The sequence below is a fragment of the Eurosta solidaginis genome, chromosome 3 (genome assembly GCF_040869045.1).
Source record: "Eurosta solidaginis isolate ZX-2024a chromosome 3, ASM4086904v1, whole genome shotgun sequence".
In the NCBI taxonomy this organism is placed as follows: Eukaryota; Metazoa; Arthropoda; class Insecta; order Diptera; family Tephritidae; genus Eurosta; species Eurosta solidaginis.
This window is the reverse complement of record NC_090321.1, coordinates 285,169,767-285,182,316: the sequence shown is the minus strand read 5'-3', so window position 1 is coordinate 285,182,316 and position 12,550 is coordinate 285,169,767. Positions and strand designations below refer to the sequence as shown.

Below are 12,550 nucleotides of genomic sequence, written 5' to 3'. Positions count from 1 at the left end.
GAGCTCAACTTAACTAGAGTTTCATCCTGCGGCTTTGGGAGCATAAAGTGGCAAGGTTAAACTGCTTAAACAGCTTTAACCGGTGGTTAGATTCGTACTGAAAAATGTGTTACAGTCATAAAATATTGCAGAATTAAACTCCATCCAACAACAATTTAAACTCGCACACAATTTGTTTTAATCTACACTTAACTAATTTATATTAATTCCTTAATCAAACTTTCTTTTTCTCCCATCTCCCACACAGAAAGAGAACAAAAATGGCGTCATGTCACCAGATTCACCTGAACAAGAAGCCGATTTTACGCTCACACCCCGCACAGAAGCCAAATACAATAAAATCGATGAAGACTTTCAATTAATGATACAACGCACTCAAATGGCTGGCGCGAGTGCTTCAGGACGTAATATTGGTAATACGAATTATACATTGCCTGTGTCAGTGCCAGTGCCGGGTGCATATGGCGATGCAATGCTGCAGGCGAGTCCACAAATGTCTCACACAAATATTAGCCCACGGCCGTCTAGTTCAGAGACCGACTCAGGTGGGATGTCCTTAATAAGTTAGTACAGAGTAGTGTCGCGGCGCACACACCACATTTCTTCTTTTCAATTTTATTGTTATATTCGTTCAGTTGTTTGTTGTATTGTTGTTTCTTGTGTTTTGAAATTATATTTTTATTTAATTTTTGTTTTTTGCTATGCTCTTTTATATTATTATTTAATTATTGAATACTCAATTTTTTTTGACGAATGTTTGCTTAAGTGTTTGTTTGATTTTATTCGTTTTTTGTTTGGGAGTGGCTTGTGACATGGTTCAACTATATGGTTGGCTCATCTGTACAATAACAAAATATGTCTGCTCAAATTGTCAAAATCTGTGCATTGGTGTTGGTGCGAATGGTATGGAATGGAAACATAAAACTTAGCAGTTTTTGTATGTGTAAGAAAATGTTGCCAATGTGTTGGTTTCATTTTGAGTTTGTCATCTCCTTTTGACAATCCCATCGACCATGCAATGAAATAAATAAAATCAGCTGATGAGATGAGCCAACCATATAATTGAACCATGAGCTTGTTATTTGCTTGCGTTGTTCATCTGTTCCGAGCGTGTGATTTTGTGTTGAATTTTTTTTTTAGTTTTAATTACCGTTTTCTAATTAAAATTTTTCTTTTTGTTTTACACATGCACACGTATTGCTTAATAAACATAGTAATTTTAGCAGTACCATGCATTAGGCTGCACCTTGTTTAAAATTTCATATTTCATTCGGTTTGATATTTCAAATTATGCAATAAGAGCCAAATAATTCTTTACAGAGATGCCTGAATGGTACATCTCGGCTGACAATGTGAAAACGGCTTATATCAGAACTTGTTTGAGGAAATCTCGATCTCCTAATTTTTATTCAAAAACACCATATTTAAGGATGCGGCTGAAGACAGCCCTAGCCTATTATTTGTACGCCCTTGTCATCTCTAAAAGTGTGTACCTTGTACTGACATAATAGCTATTTTTGAAACAAATTCCGAGACAGGGCGTTCTCCAGCCTAATTCTAAAATCGGAAGTTATTCAATACAAGAATTTAAGACTCTTGTTGAGATAAATTAGAAGTGGTGCGTGCCGCAAAACCTGATGTGAGCCGTTTTTGAAAGGGTCATTTTTAAACAACAAATGATTTAAAAATATATTGTATGCTGGGGTGGGTCGATTTGTATGGACGAAAGTTAACCGATATCGCGCCATCGATTTTTCGATAGGATTTCGGCTCAGGAAAAAAAGTTCAACTACGCATACCCAAATAAAGAATTTTAGAGCCTGCGAAATTTCTTTTTTTCGACTTTAATTTTTAAGGTTTTTTTTCATGACTTACTAACCTGCCCGACAGGGTATATACATGAAAATTTACTATGAAATGAAAATTTTTTTAGTAGGTCATGAAAAAAACCTTAAAAATCAAAATCGAAAAAAGTAAAAAAAATTTAATTTCGCATGCTCGAAAATTCTTTATTTGGGTATGCGTAGTGGAACTTTTTTTCCTGAGCCCAAATCCTATCGAAAAATCAATACGATCGAATATCGAAAAAAAAAAAATAATATATACATACATTATATAGTTGAATACTACCTCACCTAAATGTCTTTTCTTAAAACGCCACTGAGAGAGAGTAAATCAAGCACAATTCACAATCATCCAATCATCATTATAGTTGGTGGACTGAACTTCTATTCACAATTAATGTGAACAATTTAAAAAAATAATCGGATAAAAGCAGTAGCTTCTACCTACACATCTAAAAGCCCTTTCTAAGTTAGCAAAAAACAAATCTCAGTTGTTGTAAAAATTAGAACTAAATTAGTCCCGCTACCCGAACATCCCTTTTATGAAATTTTTCTTTCACTTGCATGTTTTTTTTTATTTATATATTGTCTTTTTTTTTTGTTATTTATAATGCATTTTTTAATTTATTACTATAACTTTTTGTATGTATTTGTTATGGATATGTTTGTTTTCAAGTTTGTTCTGTTCATTTCGTTCATTTTACTGCACACACCGTTTGAATGTATATTTATTTTTGCCATTTGATGGGCGGAAATAAAATTTGTATATATTTCCTTATTTAAAATATATTTTATTTTCAAGCATTACAAAACAAAATTTTTATCTTTCTCGTTTTTTCTTTTCATTTGCAACCACAAATCATCAAAAACAAAAAAAAAATTCACCAAAAAATAATTCATCTACGTTTTTCATAAACATAAACCGACCAACAAAATCGCTTCCAAATCCGTTTATTACAACAACAATATACAGTTTATCCATCCGGTTCCATGTTGGAGATGTCAAATGGTTATCCACATTCACATTCGCCGCTTGGCGGATCGCCAAGTCCAGGGCCGAGTCCAGGCTTAGGTGGGCATCAAACAATAATTAAAAAAAAAAAATCAATAAATTTTAATAAGTTTTTCATTTTTATTAACAATCTAAAATTTAACAAAAAATGTTTATCAACCATGTTTTCTTAATTGCACAATATTTTATTATATCGTATATGTTTCTTTTTTGTTTTCCTTTATATATCACTCTGTCCAAACAACTTCTGTAAAAAAATGGTGTAAATTTTCAGATTATCGGAATTTTTTGTTTGGCGAATGCAAATAAGCATGTTGCAAACTACCATAAGCTTACAAGGGGTCAGAAAGAATTTTAGCAGACAAATCCTAAAAAATCCGTAAAAATTTTACTCTTATTCCGCAAAAAAAGTTAAATTTTAACAATAATTTTTTGAAAAAAAAAGAGAAATCATTACAGACAGTTGAGTTAAGAATTTCCTACATGCCAGCATAACTTTGTTATATTAAAATAAGTATGGAATAGATCAAATGGAAATTGAAATTTCGGAAATGGCTGCTAAGTTTGGTCCCTGCTACTTACATGTACATTTTGGTGGCATATATGTATTTATCATTTACCACGAAAGATATTTTTTTATTTAAAAATGGGTATAATTTTTCCAATTCATTCTCTTATCATACTTTTAGTTTTTTTATCACAAATACTGGTTTAAACTGTGGTTTTAACGTTTATTCATAAAGCAACCTTCTACACTTATTAATAAAAGAGAACTCATAGTATTGGAAATTTGTTAGTTTTGTTAATCTTGATTTGAACTTCACTAGAAATCTGCGAAATATATTTCGGTTATCCTACATCAGTTTAAAGCTTCTTGAAACGGAGTCTTATTAATTTTGGAAAGTAGGTAGTGCCATTGCTGCTCTTCTGGGAGCAATTGTAATAAATCTGGATCCATAATAACATAGCTCGATGTCTAATAACTTCAAGGATAGTGTACAATGCAACCCGCCTTCCACTGATGCATTCGGGAAAGTGGCATGTTAAACTGTCTCCGGGTTCTTTCGGACCATTTTGGAAAAGTATATAGGATCGATTTGAACAATGTCGGTACTACCTCAGGATAGTTTCGATCAATTTTTTCAAACTATGTTTTGGATTTCACTATAATTTTAGTACAATTTCGATTAGCGGTTTGGAGCTATTTCAGGTAATCATAATACCTTGATTTGGAAATAGTTGGATACCTTTTCTGAATAATTCAGAATATCTGCGTATCATTTTTTATACTATTTCGGGATTTTGCGTACTCCGCCTGCTATACCAAAGGTCCTGGGAAGAAGTTCCGGGCAAAGCAACCGCAAAAATTAAGAAACAGGGTTTTTTCAATTAGAAGAAACTGTTTCAAGTGTCCGAGTGTATCTTTGTCATGAAAAAGCTTCTTAGCAAAAATTGATCTGCCTGACAGCTGCCGTTCGAAGTCGGCATAAAATATGTAAAAGGGACGACGACACATGTTGGAAGGGAAGCTCTGTATGAATCTCCTGGGAGATTAATCGTGCCAGGTACTCATTTTTTCCTCGGGATCAGTTCCAGACTACTTTCAGTTTCGTTATTATTTCGAGGATGCTTTGGGGATTATCTTCAAGCCATTTATGTCATGCCTATCTTGGGACTATTTTCAGACTCAGACTATCTCCGAAACATTTCGGAGTTATTCTCGATATCTTTTTGTGATATCGTTTCAAGACAAATTATGATAGTATAAGAACTGTTTCGGAGTTGTTTTAATACAAATGAAGTTACATGATATCGAATTTCAGTACTCAAAAAAGCAGCTTATTAACATTTATCTCCAACTATTGTCCAATATCAATAGCAAAAACTTGAATATATTACTCCCCAATAAAGTGACACAGAAATATTTATGAAATAAAGATATTCAGAGATCTTATAAAAACGTTAACTCTTTTCTTCTCCCAAAAACGTCTTATTTTCAGGATATGCTAGACGAAGACATTGAAAAATTATATTTGAAAATTACAGAATTAACTTTTCCAGCTATGTTGAATTAATTTTGGAATAATTCCTCCAACCAACTAACAAATTTTCAAATTAAATTTTCTCAGAGTTTTTGCGGCCTTTTATTTTGTTTTTTTTCGAAAACATATCTGTACGAATTGCAAATTATATTATTATTTTTGTTTTCATTTTGTAGCACATCATTTATCACACAAACAACAATCGCCTGGCGGCCAAAATGGGCGCGCTTCCAATTTACGCCTCGTCTTACCAACGCCACTTGCTCAAAACATGTCAGCTACAGATGAGATTAATTATGGAGATGTAAGTAACATAATTACGTGAATTATCAATGAAAAAAATTTTAATTATTTATTATTTGCCTATAGCAGCGGCACAATCAGGCTTCACTCAATACGCCAGTGGTGACGCTGCAAACGCCTATACCCACCATGACCGGATATACATTTGGACCGCAAGATTTCTCTATGAGTTCCTCTGATGTTATGGGCTTACAGCCGTGGACTACACATCAAGGACTTGTGCAGCATTCGGGGTAAGTCATTTTTAACATAAATATTCTGATTTGCAAAAGTAATTTAGGGGCAGTAAACTTTAATGGTCGATATCTCAAATATCGGTTAATATATGTACATATATATATAAATAAAACCTATCCAAATTGAGGCCCTAGAGAAAAATGGCTAATCATTAACACTCCCACTTGTGCTCCCCCTCCCCTCCACACCAATTCACAAATTTCACTTTTAGTAAAAATTGCGCTCATCAAGACGTAAGAAGTTTGTTTAAATATACATACATATATGTGACCGGTCTGAAAACCAGTTATTCGAAAAACAGATACCTAACTTTGATATTGAAAAACGTAAAGATGCACTGTTGGTTTTACTGGCGGAGAGAACGAAACTTAGTTCGCCGAAGACCTTTTACAAGGCTGCTGTCAATATCATCGTCCACTGTTAGTTTTTATTGGATTTATCAAACTATTGCATTAACTTAGTTACAGTTCAACCTTGTTATGTGCTTGTTTAAAAAATCCTTTTTACTAATATCTTATTATTTCTCTTCCACATTTATAGCCTTCCACATTTGGCCATGCCGAATAGTACCCCACCGCCTGCCACCTCTCCTGTATCAATCAGAGTTAAATCCGAGCCACAATCACCACCACGCGATCTCTCAGGTTGCCATCATCAGCAAAATAGTAATGGCTCAGCGGGTAGTAGCGGAAGTGGTAGTGGTGGTGGTGGATCATCAAACAACGTTTCCAGTGCTAATGCTCTCTCGCTTGCAAATATGAATGCCACAGCGGTGATAGCGGGCGGCAGTGGAAGCGGCAATTCAGCGTCTGAACAAGCTGCCAATTTGAGTGTTCTAAGTCATCCCCAACAGCATCTGGTGATGTCCGGTTCAAGACCCTCTTCCACGGGGCATTTAACACCGACACAAGGAGGTAAGCAAACCGAATCATTTATACTCGTATTTTATATTTATATTAGTTTTAGAATTTATAAATTTATTGCTACGTTTTTCTTCATTTAATTATTCTGTAGCATAATGCAACCAACTACTTTAAAATACTAAACAATTAAATAATAATTTTTTAATTTTTTTTACCAATTAAATAGTATTTTAAAATGTACTACTTATTATTGTAAAAGTAAATTTTTTTTATTTTCTTAAAAGCTGTTGTGCGCTCTAATGCATTTGCAAAAAAAAGTGAAAATTTGTCTACCAAATATTGCTAATTAAAAAAATAACTAATATTATTTATTGCAAAACTTTTGCGATGGCATGTAAAAATTAGCTGACATAATTTAAAATTTTTATTTTTAAATTTCATATTAACTTTTTAGCTTTTCGAAATTATAAAAACACAATTTTAACAAAAAGATGCCAGAAAATTTTGTAGGGTTAGTAAAAGCGTCCAAAAATGTTCAGCCAGTTGGCAGAAAAAGTATTTGGGAATGCAGGACTGACTGGTTTAGCAGCCTCTTATTCGCATTTACGGTGCAACATAAAAATGCTTTGGACTTTCCGTGTAGAAGAAAACGTCTCGGAAAAAGTTGAGCATACGCTGTATAGCACACTGGCCAAGCTTAAGTTGACTTATGTATGTACATTAGAGTGCCACGTCTGTATGGCGTGTGTATGTAGTTTTCAAGGCAAAAAAAGTTAAAAATGTCACGTCACAGTATAAAATTAAAACTAATAGCCTTATCTTTTCTGAAATAAATTGTTGCCTAAGTAAATGGTAAAGCCTTAATAGAGTTACTCCTACCCCAGAAAATGTTCAACATTTATAGTGCATACAAAGAACATTCCAACTCACCATATTCACTCATATTAACAGAGTATATGTGGAACTTAAGAGCGAATTGAGAGTTTCACAGAGTTGCACTGCCATACCGCCATATTATACAGGGTAAAAGTGTAACGCTGTTGCGTTGCGAGCAGGCAACAATTTTCACAAAAGAACGAAATACCCCGTAAGTTTTTGAGCCAATGCATTAAAAAAAGTTGATAAAACACGGACACCCTAATGTACATATTTCTTAACAAATTCAACGCTCTGTCCAATTTTGTGTTTGTTTAGTACCATTAAATGCCGCCTTTTTACATACATATATATATTGTTTTAAACCTTTTTAGTTATTATTTCATTTGTTATTCTTTTCTTTTTTCTCTCTTTACATTGCGCGTTTGTATAAAATATTGTTTAAAAAAAATAAAAAAAATAATTTAAAACCCTCGCAGTTCTAGATAAATATGAAGGATATCCATATCGATCGCAACTGGGTACGAATTCTAGATTATGGAATTTTGCCGGTAATTTGGCCAACAAACCAGTAACTTTTTATTTAAAAAAAAAACTATGCCACACTTCACCACCCTTCAATCATTCATACATAAATTAAGCACATACGCAAATATAATGTACATTAGACATACATACATAACTATTTACATATACATACATACACGCTTTGGATTCAAATTGATAAGTATATTAGAAAAGGTCACTAGAACGCATAACTGTTTCTTTTTTTAAAATTTCATCGCGTTTCTGACATTTTTCCTACGAGGTGTTTGGTTTTTGTCTACTTTTTATGTACCTAAATCTTGTGTCCTACACTATTTCTGCCCAGTGTTTAATCCGCCTTTTGTTGTAGCTCATATGGACTTTTTGAAATGGATCTCACACGAAATTTAGCCATTCATAAATAGTAAAACACTAAAATACTCTTGTCGCTCGGGTTTTTAGGCCAGATTATGTATGATGCCGTGACATTTTGCGTCGCAGTCACTCATATTCACAGTCAGGCCACATGTGCCGGCACATTTTGCAAGTGAAATTATTCTTCCCACTCGTTGGTAACTTTTCTAACATTTTTCGCAATTAAAAACTGCAATATAACAATGGAATACGACACAAAATATGGTAGCAAGTATTTTTGTTGTATAGCAAGAATGTTTGTAGCACTGCTTCGCGAAATTTTTTATGTGAATGGGCAATTCCGAAATAAACTTCAATTGCCAAGTTTGAAGTTCCTTCATATTTATAAACGCAACTTAGTACCTTTATGGTGCTTTGTTATCGGAACGAACCGGATCTGTATCCGGAAAAGGACCATCAATACCGATAACACTCTCCAAAACCTGCGCGGAGTGCCTTTGTCGTTAATACAACAACAACAACAGAAATAATTACTGGTTGCATTATACATAATTTGCCCCTAAAGCTATTGCAATGTCTGCTTAACTGATTAATGTTTGTAATAACACCATTCGACAAAATTGATTTTTATTTATGCTAACTGGTTTGCAGTAATGAGCAAGACATTTATTTCAGGAAAGAGAATGTGAAACTTGACTGCGAGTATTCCTTTATTACTATACATACATAAATTAACTTACATGATAAAAATAATAAAATTACAAGTTAGGTATTTTCTTTAAAATTTTATAAGTAATTAAAACATGTTAAGTCACTATATGTTTGAGAACCTAAATTTTTGCTCCTATTTCTGGATACGTAAGGTCATAAAGTCTTACTCGTTGCTGTGAAAAACGTGCCAATTGGCATTGAATCAAAATTTTTGCGTACTAACTTTTTTTATTTAAACACATCTGCATCTATATTAGACCATACTAAACAATAGTGCATTCCAATTTTAAGTATGTGGATATGCCATCTCTTGTCAAACCATTTTCACAGAACAACCAATAAAGTCAATGCAAAATCCACACCTTTTTGTCCTTTTAATTCAAAAGTATTTTATATGTGGAGTATATATTAACCAGGGTCGATTTGTATGGACGAATATCGCGCCATCGATTTTTCGATAAGATTTCGGATCAGGAAAAAAAGTTCCACTACGCATACCCAAAAAAATAAATTTCGAGCCTGCAAAAAAAAATGGCGAAAGGGTCAATTTTTCTACCAAAACACTCCACAAAACCCAAAAAATATTTTTTTTTTGTATGAGTTAATCGGGGATTGCCCGTATTGCTTTTTTAAATGTATGAAAACATTTATTTCAAGCAATTTTTAATTTTATAATTTATTTAATAATTTGGGAAAATTTTAAACAACGTGACATCAATCCCCGATTAACTCATACATAACAGACAACATTTGGTTAATTCGTTGTAGTTCTATAAATAGAACAAAAATAGCAACAATACCAAGTTTCTCTGAAACCGCTTTACAAACATGCATAACTTCAACACATAACTACATACGAAGTATGTGATGTGTAGAAGATTAATATATGCAAAAGAAGGCAATTGGGAAAAACTTTACAACAACTAAGGCATGACGTAGCTTAATGCGTTTGTAACCATTTCAACTATCGTAGGAGCGCGGGATCGAATCCCACTCCCGGGAGAAAAGGCTTTGAAGAGATTTACAAGGTATAATCGAAACAGTTGTCGCCTTGTCCGTCCTGATGTCACGTTGTTTAAAATTTTTCCCAAATTATTAATTTTATTTTTAACAGTTTTTATTTTTAACAGTTTTCTGAAAAAAAAATATTTTTTGGGTTTTGTGGAGTGTTTGGAGTGATTTTGTCTTATCCCACGATTTCAGCTGGTTGTTTTACTCTTCCCCTGCTAGATTCAGATGGAGTTCCATGTCCTGAAAATCAACATAATACGTATACTGAAGTTCCTCCATCGCCTATTTTTTCGTCTTCAAAAATCTACAGCGTATCAGATGGATTTTGCCCAAAGCCTCTGACACAGTCCTTGTTAAACGATCTTATAAGAGACCTAGAGCTTTCAAAAGATAAGTCAGAGCTAGTTGCATCCCGTCTAAAAGAAAGAAATTTATTAGAAAAACAGGTTACGATAACTACCTATCGTGAGCGACATAAGCCATATGCATGTTTTTATAGAAATAAAGACAATATACTAAATAAACAAAAATATTAAAAATACGCATTTTCCCTTCATTCACTTAATTATTAATAATATTACCGTTTAGCCATGGATTTTCATGAAATAAAGCTTGCCTTATTTGGAATATTCACAGTTTTACGATCATCTAGTAAAAGTTGTAAGTTTTTGTCTCTTTCGATTTTTTACGAATCAAAGAAGAAAAAAATGGAAATTTTTAATACAAAAAATCGATTTTGTGTTATGTAGGTTTGGAACCATGACGGGGCTATTTCTGAGACCGTTTCATCAGTTTTGATATGATTAAGATACTCTTTAGTGATTACTTCGGGATCATTCCGGCATTGTTTTCGTGATCAGTTCAGCCCCCTTTTCATATAATTTTCAGGCTGCCTTGCTCCTTCTACACGAATTTAAGAATTTTCTAAGATCTTAATAGAGATTTTAAGAGCGCATTTCTTCTCTTCCACAAATCCATCACCATTCCTTTTGTATAGCTGTTCTCATGCTTGGAAAAATTATACAAACATTGGTCTTAAGTTCAATAGAAAAAAAAAAATTTTTTTTAAATGCAAATATCGATCAATATTTTCCCGGTGTGGCATCGTAGCGGTATACGGACCCATGACCCGACATTTATCTATGTAAACCAAGCGTTGAGGTAGTCTCATCGAGCAGAAAGAGTTTGGCTGGTGTAAAAGTTTATAGCGGCAGATTTTATAGCAACGATTTTTAAAAAAATCATAGCTTATAAATTTACCTGATGTAAAAAAAAAAAACATTGGCTTATACGACAAACATGAAATATGACATGATCTGCCTTTATCTATCTATCTACCTGCCTCTCCGCTGTCAAGCTCTCTTTCCTTCTTATATCCTCTCCCCTCTGCATTTTCTAGTTTACCTTAAAATTCCCACTCAACTTCCCCACCCCTTTCATTCTTTCGTAAATCTTCCCGCTTTTCCTCTTACTCTTTCCGCTCTCGCTCTTATCTAAGTCTTACTCTCACTATTTCTAACAATTTTTGTTGTTATATCGGCATACTGATTTGTAAGATCGCGGGTTCGAATCGAGCCCAAGACCTCTCAATAATTTTTTATCATTATTATTGTTATGATAAATTTTTTCTTAATTGAACAAATTTTTAAATTAGAATAGAAGAAAGAAAAAATTTAGACAACTGCCAAAGCTCGTTGTATAGATCCATTTCACAGATGTCGCAGTATTGTGAATATCAATTGGCACGAACCAGAATAGAAGTAGGAACAATGAAGACAAACAAAAAACCGCTGTGATGGCTGAATGGTTATAGCAGCGGTGCCTAAACATTGCCGATGAAGGAATTTAGCAGTTCCCGAAATGGATCTATACAACGAGCTTTGGCAGTTGTCTAAATGTTTTCTTTCTTCTATTCTAATTTAAAAAATTTTGCAATTAAGAAAAAATTTATCATAACAATAATAATGATAAAAAATTATTGTTAGGCCTTGAGCTCGATTCGAACCCGCGATCTTACTATTTCTCTTAATCTTATCCTTAGTCTTAATCATCCTGTTAACCTCTTTTTACTACTTAAGGGCCATCAAATTTTTGTTGTTGCACTAATGACTTTAACTTTCTGGTTTTATTGCGTCATGTCATTTCACTAGTGCGAAAAACCAGAATTTGAAACCTTTAGGAATTTAGGGTAGAATTATATAGTATCCTTTTCTTAGTTCCCATTACATTTTCAATAAAACAACAAACCTGTGCAAATATATACATATGTATATATTAATTACTGGCAAATTATGGCTATTGCATGCAAAATTAATATTTCTTTATTTATATGTTAGGTGCTTAAGTGAGTGGTATGAATGAAAGCATGCGTATGTATGTATTTTGTTAGTTAGTGCAGTCTGGCAATTGCGCATGCGTGGCAATGATATATCTTTTTCTAAGCGCGGTGATGATATTCAACCAAAAATCGTTGAGCTCAAGCAAACAATCACTTACCATCAGAGATTAACCAACAACCAGCAGCAGCTCAATTTTGATATCAGCCGCCAAACAACTACACGGAAATTGGCTAGAACTGCATGTGCCTATGAATGACTGGAGAGCTCAGCTGTTGACTAATTTTATTTTATTTTTTTAACTAACAATAAATTTGCTTATTTGTATGTATGTAGTATGCAAAGCGTAATAATCCCTCAAACGCATAATCAATCACTCAAACAATTCGCCTCGCCCGCGCCTTGCCTTGTCTTG

General features: G+C 33.5%; 1 protein-coding gene across 3 annotated transcripts in view; it reads left to right on the top strand.

Moving 5' to 3' along the window:
* The window catches only part of Mef2 (myocyte enhancer factor 2), a 253,687-nt gene that overhangs the window by 226,962 nt on the left and 14,175 nt on the right, over positions 1-12,550 (top strand). Inside the window, exons 8-13 of one of the 3 annotated variants that reach the window (XM_067776888.1) lie at positions 248-563; positions 2,818-2,916; positions 5,075-5,202; positions 5,268-5,434; positions 5,979-6,352; positions 7,657-7,728. In XM_067776888.1, coding sequence (XP_067632989.1) covers positions 248-563; positions 2,818-2,916; positions 5,075-5,202; positions 5,268-5,434; positions 5,979-6,352; positions 7,657-7,728 — 1,156 coding nt within the window. The remainder of the gene's footprint in view (positions 1-247; positions 564-2,817; positions 2,917-5,074; positions 5,203-5,267; positions 5,435-5,978; positions 6,353-7,656; positions 7,729-12,550) is intronic. The other 2 variants (XM_067776891.1, XM_067776889.1) reach the window with 2 other exon arrangements.